The sequence below is a fragment of the Mercenaria mercenaria genome, chromosome 14 (genome assembly GCF_021730395.1).
Source record: "Mercenaria mercenaria strain notata chromosome 14, MADL_Memer_1, whole genome shotgun sequence".
Taxonomy (NCBI): Eukaryota; Metazoa; Mollusca; class Bivalvia; order Venerida; family Veneridae; genus Mercenaria; species Mercenaria mercenaria.
In genome coordinates, this window is record NC_069374.1 from 58,613,296 (window position 1) to 58,634,599 (window position 21,304).

Genomic DNA, 21,304 nt, shown 5'->3' on the forward strand with positions numbered 1-21,304 from the left:
TTGAAATTGGCTCATATATTGCCATTTAGTGCAAGACTTATCGAAATCAAAGTAATACAGGAACATTGTTTGTCTAATCTATTTATTTCTCTTGTTTGAATATCCGTGGAAATATTTTGACCCCATTCTTCAATCAATTCTTCGAATAGTCGAGCGTGCTGTCATCAGACAGCTCTTGTTTTTTTGGTACGCAAGGTCAAAGATTAATATCACTGCATATAAAAATATATACCCAGTTGCCTCAGACATACTAGAGTTGTTTACAAAAATCTCTTGTTTCGGGTTAAGAATTCTATTATGGTAAAAGGCTCGAAGGTTATGTTAACCACTTGAGAACCCAAATCCAGGACAAAGCAGCACTGAGGTCAGTTATGTGAAAGTATAGCCATAAGCCCCAGTGCGGCTTGAAATCAGACCTCCAGATTGAGTGTCTTTTGCTTAATTAAAGACTGTGTGTGCCTTTAATTTGAAAACTGTACTTTTATAAAGTTACACAACTTTGTATGTCTGTTTTTGTATTTAAAGTATTAGATGGCATAATATATATATACAGTTAAATTTATGACCTTGCAACATTAATATGAAATAAAGTTTATTCACATTTGCAGAGGTGGTTCAAGAAAATACAGATGAAGTTATTCCAGATGAAATAAACACATGTACACTGAATCCCTGCTTACACTCTGGTGTGTGTAAACTTGATGATAACCTTGGGTACCGGTGCTTGTGCAGGCTTGGTAGAAAAGGAAACATATGCAACAAAAGTTAGTTACTTGCGTAATAACTGCCGTTAGGGGAAGTAGATGTGTCTATACAGCTTTCATGATCCCACTTCCTTTGAACCATACTTTCATTCTAAACTTAAATGTTAAATGTTATTGTATAATAGTTTTCCGTATAAGCTGGCGATACAAAGCATGGGATGTTAAACATTTTAATACCATCTTTCAGTAACAGACACTAAGCATTCTATATACATACAAAGGATCTTATAATGATACAGTTTGATACTTCTAGGAATATTGCAATCTCAGAAGTTTGTACTTCAGCCACTCCTAAAATACTACTAGGTAGAGAATTATGTGACATATATGTCACGATATAATGCCATAATTACAAAGTCATGTCATCGATAACAAAATATTTTTAATGATTTTCATGGCATAGGTTTACTCAAATATCCATCGAATTTTGAAGCTTGTGTCATTGATAAAAAGGTTTTAATACCCATATCTACTGACCATTTGCAATTTCCATCAGTTTTATTATGTAGTCTCATGCAACCTCAGTGTATGTCTGAGTCATATATGAATACACTCCGGGTATTACATAAATCACAAAGTTTGAACATGGTTGATAGCTCCACTTGAATAAGATTGACATCATGAAGGTAGCCGATGTTACAGTTAGGTATACAAAGTTAACCAATTTGCAATGGATATCGATGTTTATGTTTATGATAGAGTGTAATACCTTAGAGAAATTTTGTTTGTTTTGTTCATTTTCAGGAAATTCATTCACAACCCCATCATTTTCTGGATCTTCATATCTTACACTACAGCCTCTAGGAAACATTACAGAAGATTTCTATCTCGACATTGCCTTTCACACCTTCAACCGTGATGGTATTCTACTGTTCAGCTCACAGAACGAAGATGGGACGGGACAGTTTATCTCGATAGCAATCAGTGGTGGTTATGTAGAGTTTAGGTAGAATTTATAAAGAGTTATGGTTCATGAACAGTTATCTCATATAGAGGTGTTGCACATTTCATTACCTCTCATGAACAGACTCGGTCAAACCGAGTCTGCTGTTATTCTTCTTGGTTGCATTCTTTGCTTCCAAAGGATGTTTTTACAGATTTTATTAATCAGAATGGACCGATACAAAAGTGTAATTTACAATGTTTTGTGATACTTCCTTTACTAAGTAGATCAGTCAAAAACTCAAATTTCTGATAAGATAATTCTAAGCGAATTCTTGAAATTGGCTGCAGTCTGAGACTCGTCCCGGAAGTCAAAAGTTTTATTAGCCCGCACGCTTAGCTCAGTAGGTAGAGCGTCGATCTATGGATCGCGGGGTCGTGAGTTCGATCCTTGGGCGTGGCGTATGTTCTACGTGACTATTTGATAAACAACATTGTGTCTGAAATCATTTGTCCTCCACCTCTGATTCATGTTGGGAAATCGACAGTTACTTGCGGAGAACAGGTTTGTACTGGTACAGAATCCAGGAACACTGGTTAGGTTAACTGCCTGCCGTTACATGACTGAAATACTGTTGAAAAACGACGTTAAACCCAAAACAAACAAACAAAGGTTTTATCACCTTGTGCCTTAAGTATTTCTTGCTGCTGGATAAAAAGAAACTAAATCGTTTTCAACAGTATAGAGTCACCGCTCCCCCCTCCTCCCATGTCGGGATTTATGTATAAAAGACAGATTTATACTTGAGTCGTCATTTAATCCTCTGCCCCTGATACTTGAGGAGACGTTGGACGTTCTGGGAAACTTGTTAGTTCTGGTATAGAATCCAGGAAAACTGGATAGGTCAACTGCCTGCCATAAGGTTATTGACTTACTGTGGGAAAACAGTCCGTAACATATAACAAAAAAACAGGCAAAGTCAATAGTTTATGCAAGGAAGATGAGACCTTTGGCTAAATAAGTCACCTAGAATACATAGAATTGTCACATATTACAACAAGTTTAAAACATTTATCCTTTCATCAGAAAAAAATCTCAAGCTATCAGAAACGTTTGAGCTCATTTTGAAATTCATGATTTATTTCCTCGCCTTATTTCTCACCTGTATTTGGTATTGAATAATGTCCGTCTAATTGTAGGTATGATACAGGCAACGGACCAAAACAAATACGTCATCCATATGAAATCTCAAAGGATGAAGTCCATCAGATTATAGCCAAGAAAATGGGCCAGAGCGCAATGCTGATTGTCGATAATATGGAACCAGTTGCGGCTGTAACCATTACTACTGAAAGTTATTTAGACTTGTCTGGTAGATTGTATCTAGGCTATTTACCACAAAATCTAAGCTTGTAAGTATAATAGATTTTATATATTGTTTCCATAGCAATATGGTTATAAGTAAGTGATTTGTATCCTGGGGTGTTAAGAATGCGGCCATGGAGGTCCCTAGCACTTATATATACAGTATAAGAGTCCTTTGAAAGCAATTTCTTCCGTACTAGGCTTGGTATTCTCTATCCAATATACACTTTATTTGTGATTCAACCGTTTTATAGCAACTAACAGACTTTCCAGTTATGTTTCTATACAGAAGATGCAATAATATAAGTTTGGACATATTTTATATTTTCTCTACTTCAGCTTATCTGAGAAAGTTGGTGTGAACCAAGGTTTTGTTGGTTGTGTGGAAAGTCTCACAGCAGGACATATGGACATGGCTAGGATATATAACTTGGATTACCCAAGTTCTTCTTCGCAAATACTAGAAGGTCTAGATGCTGGTAAGTGAGATGTTAATAGAAAATGCTAAGGTCTGATACATGAATTGTGTTTTAGAATATAAAACTGACTTTCAGACACGCATCAAGACGCTAATATTTGACTGGCTGTGTGCTAGTACATACTTGAGATGAAAAACTTATAAACAACGTGTTAATATGTTGATCCGATTGCTGGATCACCACCAAACGTGGTCTGGATCATCTTTGTACGGTCTTCTCTCAAATTATTCAAATGGTTTTGCTTGAATGATTTTAGGGGCTGACAGCTAAAAATAGAAAAAGCCTTTAAAATATTTAATGTCTTACTATAGACTGGTCAATAGTACAGACTATGGACTTGCAGTTTATGTAAGGAGTCTTATAGTAATAAATAATGTCTAGTAGTTTATAAGCTTGTCACCTATATATTCTATTCATGCCTTTTGCCTTTCAGGTCCATGTGAGGAAAACCCATGCAGAAGTTTGCCATGTAAAAACGGGGCCACATGCATGATGCTAAACAAAGATATTTACCAGTGTCAATGCTTTAAAGGCTACACAGGTATTTTTAAAGAAATATTTAATTGTCGGCTTTAGTTTAAAGTTTGTATTGTGAATCATTAAGATAGCCCAAGACTGTAGATACATATTTGTTGTGTCCATTTTATATTCTTTAGGAGCCAACAGCTTGATTGACATTGTAATGGATTCATGACTTGTAGCTTGTTATATTTATGTACATGATGCAGTAAATAATTCATGCTTGGTTATATTTGTGGACATAATGCATAATGCAAAAAAGGATTTATAACTGTAGCTGGTGATATTTATGTACTTGACTTGTATTTGGTTATATTTGTGGACATAATACAGTGAAGGATTCATGACTTGTATTTGGTTATAATAGTTAAGGATGCCATTCATATCGGCAAGGGAAAATGGCAATACATATAGATAGATAGGATTCATGGTTTAGCCAAACCTAATTTGTATTTGCTTGATTCTGATGGAAGCTTCAAGCTTATTTTGATTAACTCGAGTATGCTTCCTGGATAAGAATTATGGTACTGGTGTCATATGAGAAGGTTTGGTCATGGTTGACCAGTGGGCTCAAACACAAGAACCTCGAGGTGAACAGCTGGTACATTACCACTTAACCACCAATCCTGACTTTTAGCTGGTTTATAGATGGACACGGTGCAGGATAGCAATATAAACCTGTTTCAGGGGCCTCTTATGACTTGTATGGATAACAAATCACTTGGCCCTTTGTTAGTTCAAGCCCAGTATATTTTTTATGTTGAGCCATCCATTCGAATAGTACTTTCTAGAAGCCTGCCAGTACCCCAAAGAAATAATACCCAAAAGGGGTTGCAAGGTTCTTCGTCTACAATTGGGGCCTCCATGGCTGAGTGGTAAAGGTTGCTGACTCCAAATTACTTGCCCCTCACCAATGAGGATTCGAGTTTTTCCCGGGGCGTTGTATTCTTTATATGAGGAAACCATCCAGATTGCGAACAGAAGGTCGGTGGATCGCTCATGATGAAACAATGCACGGAGAGGCACATGGGTTCTTTCTCCACCATCAAAGCCATATGACCTATAATTGTGTCGGTGCGACGTTGAAACCCAACAAAATAAAGTAAATAAATCATTCTACTATAATTTTTGGTTGATTACAAAATACAACCTCGAAATCAACGAAATCTATTCCAATATTACTGATTTCACAGTATAAGTTACTTATGTTGCAGGATTAGACTGCGAGGCCCCGATAGATATATGCACAAATTCACCATGTCACCCAAGTGCCACATGTAGTCTAGGAGAATCTGGAGAGATTTTGTGTCATTGTCCAGAAAACAGAGAAGGGCAGTATTGTGAATATGGTACGTTTTTTCAAAGTATTTAGGTCATTTTCAATAAACCAGAGAGGGACAGAACAGGAAATTCGATGTGTTTGAAATCCTTCATGTCATTAAGAACGAGATAAGGGCAGTGCTGCGCACATTGTGTGTTTGAAATGTTGTATCATTGTCCAGAATTACAGTCAATATGATATATTTTTTTGTTATTATTTAGATTATTGTCTGGAAACCAGAGCTTAGCAGTTCTGGGAATGATATGAGCTTCTTTAAAATTATTAGATATATGTTATTGTTCAAAAAGGAAAGATATATAGTACTTTGAATATGGTATGTTTGAAATTGTTTGCGTCATTGTCCAGAAACGAGAAAGGAACTTGTGACTGCAAACACTATGTTTTAGCTCACCTGTCACGTTGTGACAGGGTGAGCTTTTGTGATTGCCCTTCGTCCGTCGTCTGTCCGTTGTCCGTTCACAATTTCTTTTGAACACGATAGAGACCACATTTTGCAAGCAGTTTTCATCAAACTTGTACAAAACTTGTATTGGTATGATATCTGGGTTCCTTTCGAAAACTGGCAATCATGGGTTCTAGAGTTATTGCCCCTTAAAGGGCCATAAAGTGCATACGTCAACAATTTCTTGTCTGCACGATAGTGGTTTCATTTATGATTTTATTTTAACCAAACTTGCACACAGCTTGTATCACCAAAAGATCTTGGTTCCTTTCTTGAAGTGGCCAGATCTCATGATGGGTTCTAAAGTTATGGCCCCTGAAAGGGCCAGAATTAGCTATTTTGACCTTGTCTGCACAATAGCAGCTTCATTTATGATTTTATTTTAACCAAACTTGCACACAACTTGTATCACCATCAGATCTTGGTCCCTTTCATCAACTGGCCAGATTCAATAATGGGTTCCAGAGTTGTGGCCCCTGAAAGGGCCAGAATTAGCTATTTTTTACCTTGCCTGCACAATAGCAGCTCCATTTATGATTTGAATTTAATCAAACTTGCACAAAACTTGTGTCACCATAAGATCTTGGTTCCTTTCTTGAACCGGCCAGATCCCATAATAGGTTCCAGAGTTATGGAATCGATTCCTTTTGTTATCACCTCGGTGTCCATCTGTCTGTCTGTCTGTTGGTTACAATTTCCCTTCTGCTGTATAACTCTTGAACCACTTGAAGGATTAAAAGAAACCGGACACAAATGTTCACCTCGTCAAAACGACGTGCAAAGCGCATGTTTCGGATGGCTCACTTCAAGGTCAAGGTCACACTAAGAGATTAAAGGTAATATGACTTTGTTTTGTGTGTATATTGCTTTGCATTTGCGTTGCATTGCAGTGCTCTTGTTTTTATTTGGCATATCCTTCTTTTGTTCACTTACAATAATGTTTTTATTTATTTAATTAATTAATTTACTTCCCTTTTATGTTACTATAAATAGCTTCTTGTCCTTAAGTGCAATGATAACAGGTGAGCGATATAGGGCCATGATGGCCCTCTTATTTAATGTTATGTCAATGAATTAAAGCTCTACAGAAATAGTGTTTTTGTACAAAATTAATTTAGCCATTGTCTTGAAACTAGAGAGTGGCAGAACATCTAACACAGTATGTATGTTAGAAATTTCATATCACTGTCCAGAGGTACTTTGAAAGTAGTTTGTTTGTTTGAAAATTTCTATCATTATCCAGGAGTACTGTGAATACAGAATGTTAATTTTGTTTGTTTGAGATTTTTGTTGTTGCGTTATTGTATATTCAGTTAAATGATATTCTATATAACAGAGAAATTAGCTGAAATCGAGGTACCAGAATTCCGTGGTGACTCCTATTTAGTGTTACCTATATCAGATAACCTGTCAACTCAGACCAGCATAGAAGTGTGGTTCCTAACAAAATCAGTAAACGGCAAGTGTTGTTTTTTACATTACATCTGTAAGTCTGGAAAGTGATGACTGGAATTTAAAAAAAATACACATCGATGTTATCACCTGTGACATGGAAGGAGTAAAATAAAGCCATTCTGTAAATTTGGTATACCACTAGTGTAATAAAATTTTGATGTCGACATTGTTTTCAACTTTTAATCTCTATGAGACATTGGTAATCAATTCCGTGTTGAAAGTCATCAATGTTAGATTCTTTTATCACAAGTTTGTTTTTAGGAAATATTGAAACTTCTTCTTTCTTCAACTGGTATGAAAAGACATGTAAAATAATTTATTTAATTAGTGTTTTAATTAGGGACATCTAAATTCCTTGCTATTTTTAATCAAAATTAATCAGCTAATCTAATGCCATGCTCATCTACCGGAAAATTGATACTCATATATATTACCTTTGTGTTTTTGATGAGCATGTACGTAAGTAATGACCACTGGAAGTGATTTCAGCTAGTCAATGTTCTCCATGGATTTGACCCGTTGTATTGAAGCAACTAAAGAAAATACTTGCTAACTAAAGATATCGAATAAACTGCAAATTATGCTAGGCATCTATAAATACTTACTTCATTAGTAGTAGCTGGAAGTATGCACATTGATAAGAATGATGTATGTGCATTTCAGGAATGTTATTATTTGCAATCCAATTCCTTGGGGCCAATGGATACTTTCTTTCATATAAAATTTATTTCACTTGTAGTAACTGGAATTTACAGATTTACAGGAATGATTTATGTACATTTCAGGAATGTTATTGTTTGCAAGTCAGTACCTTGGCGGCAGTGGTGATTTTCTTTCATTGAATATTGATGACAGATTTGTAGAACTAATATTTGATTTAGGGAACTCCCCTGTAGTGATTAGGTAACTGATATTGTATTATATTTTAAGGATGTATAAGTAAAGTATAAAAGAAGATCTTTTCAATGTGTAGAATGCAACCAAGCAAAATAATAGTAGACCCTGTGGAATGATTGAGAGGAAATTTTTAATTTGCATCATCCATCTCTGAGTCTAAGTACTTTTCATATTTTTTTTTGCCGCCACAAAGTCATTGTAAAGTCAGTTTGGTCATGATTATTTATGCAATATATAGATGGTCTTCGCTCACTAGATTCAACATATATACTTTAACTCTTTTATTTGAAATAGAAAAAGTAGTCTGTACAGCAAGGTGGTCTCGATAAACATTTTAGTATGTGAAATTACTGAATCACAAGATGAACACCACACCTCTCACTAGAATAAATAAATATACTTTATTTATAATAATTTACCTTATATTGAATTTTCTAGGGTCTGTTTCTTCATTTTGAACATAACACTTTTTCACTTGGACATAATAAAGCTTATCTTGGAAGTGCAAAAATGATGGAATTTATACTGTAAGATCATCATCTCATGGGGTGCTGTCTAGGTAAACACTGGGACTTTACTCCGTTATTGTCATATTGCAGGAGTTCAACACGACTGAGGTTGAACAAATGGCATAAAGTAACTGTGAGGAGAACATCTAAAGATGCAGAGTTGATAATTGATGATGGATTGCCAAATACAGGCTCATCTCAGGTAGATTTAAAGATGATAAATTTACAACAGTATAACCCTAACAGTTTTACCTCTTTCAAGAATTTTGTATAATATGATTATTGTCATCTTTTTATAAATATGTTTGAACCTGGGTTACAGCATTTTAGTCATAGTGATGTTCACTTTTTATTAAGGGCAAAGGTATTCAGGTGATCTATTAAGAGCTATATGCACCTCTTGTAATATTTGCCTTTGATATTTTGTGACTAGTATAAGATGATGAAATGGCTGAAAAGTGTGTCTGTCTCAGCTCCTGTTTTAAGAATAGTAATGTTTCTGTTTTGTAACCCCTGACCCAAGGCTTTTGAGTCAAAAAAGCTAGTGTTGCCACTGATTACAACTTCATTATATTTATTTAAATCAAAGGATTGCCAAAAAAAATAAAAATGGTACATGTTGATTTGCTCACCATTACGAATGCAAGGGTTTGATTGATACAAAACGCTGTATTTAAGGAGCAGGTAATTTCAGTCACATTTGGTAATAAGTCAGAGTTCTGTTTCACACAGAGACAACATATAGCGCTACAGTTTATTGGAAGTCTTATGTTTGTGAACGTTTATAAGACATCAGTCAATTTTGCATAGTTACTTTCTGTCTGGGAAACTTTACTGGACTGCTCAGTATGTATGTGGTTTTAACAACGTGACATAATGATACAACTAGCTATTACTTTCGAGAACATTTTTCTAGACCTAAGTTTACTATCAGTATGCATGTATATGGTAATAACGGCCATAAATAATGAGTTTTAGTAACATTTTACTTGACTTCAGTTTACTAGCAGCTTGTACATGTATGTAGGTGGTAAGAAAGGCCAGACGTTATGATGCCTAACTGTTGATTTCAGAGAACTCTTACTTTACTAGCATATACATTAGTCTGTATATATATGGTCATAAACAAGATCATTTGATGCATAACTGTTATTTCAGGGATATTTTAGTGGACTACAGAATACTTTAAGTCTCTTTGTATTTGGCGATAAATACAATAGCAAGTAATGCATTAATGTTAGTGTTAGGGATACCGTATAACTGGTTATTTCTGCGGGTGCAGATGTTTGCGTTTTGGGCATAAAAATTGGTATACTAATTTCCGCGATTTTAATTTCTGCGGATTTCTGTAGAGAGGTTAAATTCATTTACTTATTTCACGTGGCGACAAGCTATCATACAAGGGCGTGTTGGGATCCGGCAAGCCCTTTCTAACAAGGTATTTCAGCAGAGCCATTAATATACAAATCTTGCTTGAACTATTACAAGCACCAAACTGGCTAAAACTGATTGTACACCATAAACTGATAAATTATTTGTACTTTACTGCTAGTGGAGGGGCTACTAGCGGTATACGTGTATTGATTAAGTGATTTAAAGTCACAGGTAAAAAAAGGCGGCAAACGGGGCGATCCGATATAAGAAACTACGAAATATTTGCGAATTTAATTTTTGCGGCTGGAAGAGACCCGCAAAATATCGCAGAAAATACCTACCCGCAGAAATAACCAGTTATACGGTATATTACAGGACTTCAAATTACAGGTAGTCTGTATGTATGCAGTTATAGCGAGCAAAGTGGTCAAATGGCAACACAGTCAAAATACGAAACCATGGGTCATGAACCAGTTCAAGGTCCTGCTTAAAGACATACTTAATTGTGATAAGAGTTCTGGTATGGGTGCTTTACACCTGGCACGTTTAAGACCAAGGATTTCTTCTGGAGTTGGAGCTTCATCTGTATATTACACTGTCCTCTCACTAACATTTCTAACAGTCTTCTGGAGGAATTGTTTATATATTGCTTAGGGTGGCTATCTTTAGGGTTAAAAACAAACACAGAAATATAGTACATGGTAATAAAAAAAAACTATTATAATTAAATCTTACGTAGAGGGAGCTCTTTACAGACCTACATTTCACTTTTTGTTTGAACGCGGTTGTAAAAGCAAAAGCTAATGAGGATATACTGTTATATACAGTTTACTGGTTGTTTGTATGAAGGTGGTTATGAAAACAAGAGCTAATGATAATTTACTGTAACATACAGTTTACTTTTCGTTTTGTAAGAAGGTGGTAGATCGAATTATAATTAACTGTTATATACAGTTACTGGTTGTTTGTATGAAGGTTATTATAAAGACAAAAGCTAATGATGATTAACTGTTACTTTCAGGGAGATCTTACAGGACTACAATTTACTGGCAGTCTCTATGTAGGTGGTTTTAAAGACAAAAGTGATCTACCACCAGCATCTCAAATAACGGACAGATTGAAAGGTGTTATTCAGAGGGTACGGGAAGTTAATATATACATTCGTGTTTGTCACTTTGTAAGATTTAAATACTAAAACAAAGATGAAGATCATACCTTTTCTTTTGTCTACCCATGCATGTACAAAATCGTTTAAGCCCGCCCGCTTAGCTCAGTAGGTAAGAGCGTTGGTCTACGGATCGCGGGGTCGTGAGTTCGATCCTCGGGCGGGGCGTATGTTCTCCGTGACTATTTGATAAACGACATTGTGTGTGAAATCATTAGTCCTCCACCTCTGGTTCATGTGGGGAAGTTGGCAGTTACTTGCGGAGAACAGGTTTGTACTGGTACAGAATCCAGGAACACTGGTTAGGCTAACTGCCCACCGTTACATGACTGAAATACTGTTGAAAAACGGCGTTAAACCCAAAACAAACAAAACAAAACAAAATCGTTTAAACACTTCTGTGTAGAACTCGACCTGTTTATTTACCCAGTCTCAGTAATGTTTTATTCGGCGAAATTTCTACCAAGTTTGCACAAGCACTGCAATGTAGTAAGACAATATCTGTTTGACCATAGCTTGGTCTTGTACATCATTCTGTTGTCGGAAACTTTTAGGGCATAATATCAAGAGAATTTTGTAAAACTGAATATCCTTTCTAGAAATATGGAAAAACTTAGCTTTGATACATTTTATGTACACTCAGTATTACAAAAATTTAAATCAGTCATACCAATTGATGAATTGATAATTTAACTGATGAATTGATAATTCAAATGGATAAGAAAAAGTAAATCTATTTAGATTTACATCAATGGCAAATTGATTGAAGAGCCAATGAGTTCTGCCCTAGAGATGTTTCACGTGTCACAGTACACTGGACCACCGTGTCAGATGAACCCTTGTATGAATGGTGGAGTCTGTGTACCTAAACTCGACAAAGTGGACTGTAAATGTCCAAAACGATTTATTGGACAGTGGTGTGAAAAAGGTAGCTCTCTTTTTGTGTTTTAGAAGGTTACTTAAGAAATGAATTAATTATCTCGGAAATCCTTCTACAGTAACAGCAGAATATGGTTTTTGCAAATCCATGAACTCAGAAAAAAGGAATTCATGTCTTATATTTACATTAAATTTCATTTCCATTTGTTCATAAGTTTGTTTTATAAGTTGCACATATTTCATGTCCGAATGCTTTGCAAAATGTAATGTGCTCGTTGCTGATTGTCTTATTCATGACAAAGATGATAATAACCTGCAGTGAAACAAGGTTGTTGAATTGCCAGTGTGTAAAGTAAACTGCTTACCAAATTATATGATTGTATACAGTTGAAACACTTCTTTAGGCTTTGTACGACTTAAAAACAAACTGAATATCTTTCTGGACTGTACTTTATTCTTATAAAATAATTGTATTTTTATATTTCTTTTGCAGTGGCAGAAAATTTAGAGACAAGCCTTCCTGTTAGATTTGATTCTGAAACATATCTTCAGTATTCTAATGAAATCACTTCAAGGTAAATTTAATTCTGTTACTTTTCCTAAGATTTCACTTCCTGAAGCTAAATTTTTTATCCACTGACTCCTGTCCTAAGATTAAAATGAGACATTTCCAAGCTAAAATTTGTCTCTGCTGTTAATTGTTCTACGATTTAAGTGCGACCTCCTAAAGCTAAGATTTGTCTTCGCAGAATTTAACAGACGTCAAGCTAAGGGTTTTATACTTTATATAACCTTGAACTTAGACCTCCTCGAGCTAAGATTTGTCTCCGCGGAAACCTGGTCTAAAACATTTAACTTGGATCCATCAAGTTAAGCTAAGAATGGTCTCCACTTATATTTGTCCTAAAATTTAACTGTGACTTATGGCTAAGATTTGTCTCCCTTGATACATGTCCAAAGATTTTAACTGAGACCTCATCGAGCTACGATTAGTCACTTCAAACACTTGTCCTAGCATTTAACTGAAACCTTCTTAAGCTAAGATTTTTGTCTGCTGATACTTGTCCTAAGATTCACCTTGGATCTCCTCAAGCTAAGATATTATGATAAGATTACTTCAAAATGAGTCTTATCTAATGGAAGTCAATGGGAAAACCATAACCTTCATAACATTTTCGCGAATAGAAATCTTTCTACAATGTAGATTTTGATAAAACTTCTCAGTTGTAAATAAAGACATGGCCTATTATTTGATGAAATAAAATGTATAGGTTCGTGCGCTTATTTTTAGAGATATTTGACCATGATTAAAGTGATCTGGATATTTCACGCTAATTTTAAGACATTATTTTTGATTATGTAATTTGTCATATGTTTCGATATCATATTTTGACTTTAGAAATATAGTTACAGTGCCACTGTAATAAATTTACTCACAGGTTGCGATTAATTCGTAAAATGATTTTCATTTCCGTACGCCAAGTATTTATTCTACATTTTCCGGATAAATGACGTGACGCCATCACTTCCGGTTTATCAAACATGCAGAACTACATTAAGGTAGTAGACCCGTAATGACAATCGTCAAATTACGTGTTCTCTGAATACTCTATCGACAATCTTTGGTTTTTAGAGGCAGCCATGCACACCTCTAGGTACATGTACGTCTGAAGAACGTCAGAATTTAAGAAAACTAATAACACAGACATTTCTGTATGGCATTAGTCTCGAACACCATAATTGAAGTACTCTAAACTGTGTGTTTGATTTCCCTTAGTAGTATATGCGGATACACTTACCAGATCATCCCAAACAAATTTAGATTAAATCACATAATTTGCAACAGTTACAAGATTATATTAGATTTCTCATTATGACACTATTGTTACATAATTAAGGGGATAATTTTGGGGGATTTTATAACATAATCACAGGGTAAGTATATTAGATAACATAACAGTGAGGTTTACTTTTGATGATGTTATAATATATTTATAAGTTTTGGTTCTAATTGGAATGAACAATTTTCTTCAACGTATTATATGTCGTCAGAAGATTAATATTATTCCGACTGTGGATAATTATTTATTTAAATATACTTTAACAATCTTTTACTAAATTTCTTTCAGCCAACCGGCACAGAAATTGAACAAGTATCAGTTCCGATTCCGTACTCATCAGTTAAGTGGTTTAATGATATTCCAAGGCCAGGGACCAACTGTCAGTGACTATATTGCTTTAGTGATAAGTGATGGCTATGTGGAATTAGGATACAACCTCGGCAAACAGACTATAAACAACCTTCTAAGAGCAAGGTCCTCTGTGTTCGTCAGTGATGGTGAATGGCATACTGTGCATGCTGAAAGGTTAAATCTTACATTCTTAATTTTCTATCTTACCAACTTCAGTCTTGATCTGGGCCATATACTAGCGATTCTGTTGATATGAAATCATCTGACTCACAATATACACAGATTTGATTTGAATGTCATGTCACTGCTTCCGTCATGGAATATATTCGTAGTTATATCGTTACAATTTTTTTTTAAAGTGTACGCTAAATGCAGATTACATGGGTAAATATTTGCTCGGATTGTTCCGTTTTAGATGCGTAAGATTTCTAGGTATATTTCAAGCGCCATGCCACCGCACGCTAAATCAAAATTTGTGCCATAAATAGGAAAAACAGTACAAAAGTACATGAAGATATATAGGTGGAAATTAATGCTTTGTGCCATCTGCAATTAAAATTATCCTTTGCATATCGCAGTTTGCCACGACTTTGTGAAAAAAATCTGACGTCAAGAATGTCAGTGATCTGCAGCTGCAGCGTTTGCCGTTACCATACTTTCACTAAAGGCAGTGGCTACGATAACGGTACCGTAATCCTAGCCTCCGGTTGTAGGAAGTTCCGTATTCCTAGACAACCCTATGAGAATAGGCTAGGATTACGGAAGTATATAAGAGGTGTTCACTAAATGTCAAAATGTATGCAATGTAGTTGTATGCTATTGTCAGAAATATGAAGATGACATGTAGATCCAATGTATTGGAAGATTAACGGTTTTTTTTCAGTATAAATGTCTTATTTACAATTTACCAAACCTTAACTGAAATAGCTTTTTGCAATGGATAATTCTTTGTTTATTTTTTAATTTCTTTAAATTTGTCAGTTACATTTAATGACTATTGCTTTAATGTTAAAATATTCATTTAAAGACATATAATTTGTAATTGTAGGATAGAAGAAGTTTAGTTTTGTGGTGTTAAACATTCTTGCTCACATGGTGATTTCATTCTATGCTTTCCATGGTGAAGTTAAGACCGCAGGTGCCCTTCGGTCATTATGTCAGACACTGATGGAGTCATAGTTAGAACCACCGATCCTCTTAACGCCAGTCGGATGGTTTCTTCCAGTGAAAGTATTCTACATTTCAAGCGATTAATGTAAGAGGTATTGGGAAATGATTTAAAAGTGGTACACTTAACAACTCGGACCCTGAGCTCCATAGGACAGAAAAATAGGAAAAGTGGCTTGTCCGCACATACAATATGTAAGATATACCCATGCATGCTTATGATGCAAAGGATGATAGAAAATATGGCTACCGCAACATGACATGTAAACTTGACCGATGTTTGGCTGGTTACGGCGTAAAACATGAATCTCTTTCGGCTCACATCATATTGATTTCCTGTGTGGAAGCCGTCTAGCTTACTTGCAGAAAACCTGAAATAAAGTTTAGAAAAAAAATCAGTTATTTAAACTACAAAGTAAAGATATACTTTTGTCAACATTAATTCAGACTTACAAACACACCATGGCCTCAATAGAACATTTACACCTTTCAGGGACCACAGACAAGGTAGTTTGCAGGTTGACAAAGAACCTATGATTACTACTGTCTCAGATTCTGGGGCAACACAACTTGATACTGACGGCATGTTATGGATAGGTATTAATAATTTTTAAAATCAATAAGCCAGTATGATTCACGATTGACTGTGACATAGTTTTGGTGAGGCTTCATTTGGAATATTTCACAATTATTGCCTTCTGATGAGGTCGGTATATGACAAGTGATGTAGACTGCGATTGATATCACTTTTTACTACAAATGTAGCAGATTGTAAAGGCAAAACATTTTATTATCGAATTAAGCAATTCACACATTACTTATAATCCAGTCTTTTGTGAAATAGGTATGATTTATTCCTTGTTATTTGATATCTGAGTTATAAACGACATAACATTTCATGATTTCTCATTGTTTTGACATCACTGTTGAATCATGAGCTTAGCAAGCTGTATAGTGAGGAGTTCGGTAACTTTCAATATAAGACTGCGTCTTCTTCAGTCATATGGAAACGTCTGTCAGGCTACATTCCAAAAATTGGAGATCGTAAGCAATACTTACGAATTGTCATGACCTGTATGTTTCCATTTACTGGGGCAATATAACCTGAACCTAAAGTAATGCATGTGTAACGCTGTTTATTGACCTAAATTACAATTGATTAAAACAAGGTTACTTTTCATGTCTGGTCTGTTAGAGTAATATATGTGTAAGTCACAACCTGTCAATATAGTTACCTCCATTGATATTCCATAGCTGCGACTGTACCTAATCCCCCTGATGTTCCAAACCAGAAGTTCCCAACTTGTGACTAGTTATATCCCCTAACGTTCCATAAACGCATAAGTGAAATGAAAGGCCACATGTTAGGGTATAATATAGATACTTACGAAAATGTAGTAACTGGCAACTGCCACTTCTGATTATTATAGGTGCATAGTATGTGATAAATGATAAAGACATTACATATTAAAGGTGGTTGAAGTGGCGGATAACTCCTTTTTTTTGTATATTGATTGTAAAAAACCTATGCGTAATTGCGTGTACAATTCAAGCAAAAAAGTGAATCGTTGAATAGTAACACAACTTTCAGACTTCTTTGTTTGATAGGAAAATAATCGCGTCATTGTAAAAGTTTTAATCTGTTGAGTAAGCAGCATATTTTTCCACATGAAAAGTTAAATAACAGTTATTGCGATAATTGATAATTATACTCAGCGTCACTGAAAAGTTACAACCCTAATGGTCCTTATATGTTAAAAATCGCATTGGACTGTGTTAAATGCATAACACGACTACATTTTTGACGCAGCTGAGACGTCACTGGTGTAAAGATTTGTCAAATTCGATTAACTCCATTTGAGGCACGGGCTGCACGTGCAAAAGGACCTTTTCCAGCAATGTCGACATGCACGAATTTTCTGTCGCAAATCATTCATCGCACTTGAAAGTTAGTCGACAGACTGAAAGGAATACGTTAAAAAACCTAGAATATCCTTGCTAAGAATGCCTCGTTTAAGGCACGATCAACGCCATCAGGCCATTACCATGGTTGACGCCGAACTTCCATGTCGCGAAATTGCACGTCGTATGTGCTGTTCTCACCTGACAGTCATGAAATGGGTTAGGAGACATGATCAGACAGGGTCTATGAGTAATAGAGCGCGCAGAGGCTATGAAAAAGTGACGTAGATATTGTATAAAATAGTAAAGAGGTATATATTAGGTAGTATCTTTTCAGTGACGCCGAGTATATATGAGCAGTAGCAAAATAAATTCCATTGTATTTCTTATTAGACGATATGTTAAAACAGTTTTTGTGGACGTCTCATTTGAAATTATATTTTACATTTCAGGAGGACGTTCTGATCTTCCATCAGGTTTACCACAAGACTATTATAAAGGCTTTAAAGGTTGTCTCGGTTTTGTGTTTATACTTGACAAACATTTACATCTTTATGATCACAGAAATGGACTCGGTAGTATCATGGAATTTTGCCACTGACAGATCATCATTTATAAAACATAAATCATCAACTCAAATAAAACAGCAAAACAAAAATGGTTGTGGCGAGTATGAATTAAATGGGCTTTCTAAACAAGTATACATATAGTTCATATAGCATTAGCATAGTGAACATTCTTAGTGACGGATTGAACGGCCTAATGTGATATTTGTTGGCTCAATAAAGGTTTTAGAGGATGATGGAGCAAGTGAAATAAAAATGAGCTTCTTGGCTGCAGTGTTGGAATAAGAATGAATAATGGCACGTGAAAGTATGCATTAACAGTTTAAACTAAGATATAAGAAGGTTTGCGTTTTTATACTTTTACAGCCATCTTTACATGCAGGGTTTAAATCTTTCATTTGTAATGCATCGGAGATGGCAAAATTTAGAACATTAGTATTTTTCCAATAGATTAGGCTTTCAGATCCAGTATTTATGAGCTTGGTTAACTGAAATATAAGCACTTAACTTGTAGATTTATATGAGGGAAGAAATATGGATAAATATTGATTGATATTTTTTAAAATATGTAGACATTTACAACACATAGAGGTGATACTAGAACTCGCAACCTCACTACTAAAACTATATTTTATATATGATACTATGTTTAAACTTAAGTTATGTGTTTTGCAACTCCATGTATCTGTTTAATACAAACATTTAGTATTTGTACACCTCATTTAAAGAATTATTATCTTTCAGAAATTTCAAGTAGTCAGTTGGACATGTAAATTAACACTTGGCAATGGCATATCTAAGGTGAACACCACTAAATCAGGTCGTATTAAGCTCGACTATTCAAAGAATAGGTAGAGCTAATGGACTCGCTCATGCGTCGCCGTCCACGTCGGCACCGGCGTCTCGATTTGGTTAAGTTCTTTTGTAGGTAAGCTGGTATCTCATAACCACTTTTGGGAATGGATTCGAACTTCACACACTTATTCACTGTGATAAACTGACTTGTGCAGCACAGGATTTGTAACTCCGCTTTGCTTTTTTTACAAACTTATGCCCCCTTTTCGATTTAGAAATCTTTGGTTAATGTTTTGTATGTAAGCTGGTATCTCAGAACCTACTAATGGGAATGGATTGAAACTTCACACACTTGTTCACTGTCATAATCGGACATGCAGCTCGCAGGTTTGCATTTTTACAAAATTATGCCTCTTTTTCGACTAAGCAGTTTTTGGTTAAAGTTTTGTATGTGAGCTGGTATCTCTGTACCCACTAATAGGAATGGGTTGAAACTTAACACGGGGCCTCTGTGGCCGAGTGGTTAAGGTCGCTGACTTCAAATCACTTGCCCCTCACCGATGTGGGTTCGAGCCTCACTCGGGGCGTTGAATTCTTCATGTGAGGAAGCTATCCAGCTGGCTTACGGAAGGTCGTGGTTCTACGCAGGTACCCGCTCGTGATGAAATAATGCACGGAGGGGCACCTGGGGTCTTCCTCCACCATCAAAGCTGGAAAGTCGCCATATTACCTATAATTGTGTCGGTGCGACGTTAAACCCAACAAAATAAAAAATAAAATGAAACTTAACACACTTGTCCACTGTCATGAGCTAATATGCACTGTGCAGGTTGTATAACACTGATATGTATTTTTACAAAATTATGCCTTTTTCGACTTTTATATTCATTCAATTGACAATGTTTTAATGTTCAGTGACATTGTATAACAAATATTTTCCTGTTCTGTTTATTGTTATGTAGTTTTCAGGTTGTGAATCTAATGCATTTTTTGTAGAATTCCTATACTAGTTTTTAAAGATCTGAAAGGTCATATCCTTTAGAAGTATAGATTTTATCAAGCAAAATAATAGCAGATTGATTGAGCTTGTTTATGTGAGATTATGGGAAACGAAATCAACATTGAACAGACTCAAGGATGATAGCGGAAGATATGAGAATGTCTAACCACAAAATACCTTTTACAGTCAACATTAGTCACTTTAAAGACTATTTTTGTGTCAGTTGCAGGCAAACACCATAATTGCAGACTATGTTACTTTATATCCACAATTAAACTGTCTACAATGTATTCATTTCTTACATATATGTTTGGAATTACCAGATTGTTAGACGTATCAGCACTGAAATCTGTGATGCCAATTGTACGTTTTTTTTTGTATTAAGCATTTAATTCCACGCTCCTTAATTGTTATATTGTATATATAATTTCAGCCAACTTTGCATTCCTTTAAAATGTAATTCATTGCTATAATTATTTGAAAATGTTGTACATATAATGTCAAACTTTCGTCCTTGTGAATTATATGGTCAGCTTTGTATTTAATGCTTAATCTACCGAATCCGTATACCTTGTTTGTTGTGAAGTGTCGATTAGGTATGCAAGAATCTGATAAAAATTTACGTCATTTTATTTTAGATTTCCGGAGTGATGTTTAGAAATATTATTTGAAAATGTAAATTTTATGGCCAATATGTACTTACTATGTGTAGGCGTATGGAACATTTCTATAAATAAGGAAATTTTATGAAGTTATTACACGTACATACTGCTTTATATCTCTGTAAAAGAAGTGATTTTTGGTCTATTAGAGTTACCCTACGGTAATTCTGCCGGTCGTCTAGTCACTTTTTAAAACGTTTGTTTTCTAGTTCGTCTTCAGCGGTTTCAGTTTTCATTTTGAAGTGTAGATGTTTCAATAAATACATTTTAGTTTAAGTTGAGGCAAGTTAGAGTGATTATCCTTTGGATTAAGCTGCATTATCTCTGGTAAAAATAAAAGTGCAGTGTAATTTAACAATGATAGTGTCATTGATATCTCCAGATTCTTTATTTTTTTCGTTTGCATCACTTTAAAAATACAAAATAGTTACATGTATACAATTGTTTAATTGTTATGTTTTAGAGAAGGAGTATTTGGCGTTACCGGTGACTTTGTTTACTTCATAACAACTTAAGTAATAAAAAATGAACTAAATTGAATTTAATGCTGGATATAGTGAAAGGATTTTGTCAAGTCTTATGCATTGACGTTTTAATAATAGCCCTGGTCAGACATAACTGTTACAGATTATATTGTACTATCGATATTATTATAAAAATGTCATTTGTTAATATATATGTATTGATTTCTAATTAAAACAATTTTCAAACAATTTTTGTTCGAACCTTTTGTAGAGACACTGTCATCACTCTGTTAAACACCTTTCAGAAATAGAGGCAAAGCAAATTGCTATGAGAATTGGTAGCATGTGTGAACGATTTACCACTATAGCAATGTTGAATGCATCCTCCATAAAATGATAAGAGGAGTCCGTAATTGCCAACACAAGCAGAAATTTCTACATGTTACTAGCCCAAAAACTGGCAAATCTAAGAACAACACCGTC

At 35.0% G+C, this 21,304-nt stretch overlaps 1 protein-coding gene across 11 annotated transcripts in view; it reads left to right on the forward strand.

Annotated features, from left to right (window-relative positions):
- The window catches only part of LOC123527870 (agrin-like), a 336,920-nt gene extending 315,859 nt beyond the window's left edge, over positions 1-21,061 (forward strand). For all 11 annotated transcript variants that reach the window (XM_053523608.1, XM_053523610.1, XM_053523611.1 and 8 more), the window contains 15 exons: positions 609-764; positions 1,509-1,710; positions 2,847-3,059; positions 3,352-3,491; positions 3,925-4,032; positions 5,225-5,359; positions 7,131-7,253; positions 8,035-8,152; positions 8,746-8,857; positions 11,051-11,167; positions 11,936-12,122; positions 12,567-12,648; positions 14,203-14,439; positions 15,926-16,029; positions 17,787-21,061. In XM_053523608.1, coding sequence (XP_053379583.1) covers positions 609-764; positions 1,509-1,710; positions 2,847-3,059; positions 3,352-3,491; positions 3,925-4,032; positions 5,225-5,359; positions 7,131-7,253; positions 8,035-8,152; positions 8,746-8,857; positions 11,051-11,167; positions 11,936-12,122; positions 12,567-12,648; positions 14,203-14,439; positions 15,926-16,029; positions 17,787-17,935 — 2,183 coding nt within the window. In that variant the 3' untranslated portion in view covers positions 17,936-21,061. The remainder of the gene's footprint in view (positions 1-608; positions 765-1,508; positions 1,711-2,846; positions 3,060-3,351; positions 3,492-3,924; positions 4,033-5,224; positions 5,360-7,130; positions 7,254-8,034; positions 8,153-8,745; positions 8,858-11,050; positions 11,168-11,935; positions 12,123-12,566; positions 12,649-14,202; positions 14,440-15,925; positions 16,030-17,786) is intronic.
- The last annotated feature ends 243 nt before the right edge of the window (positions 21,062-21,304 follow it).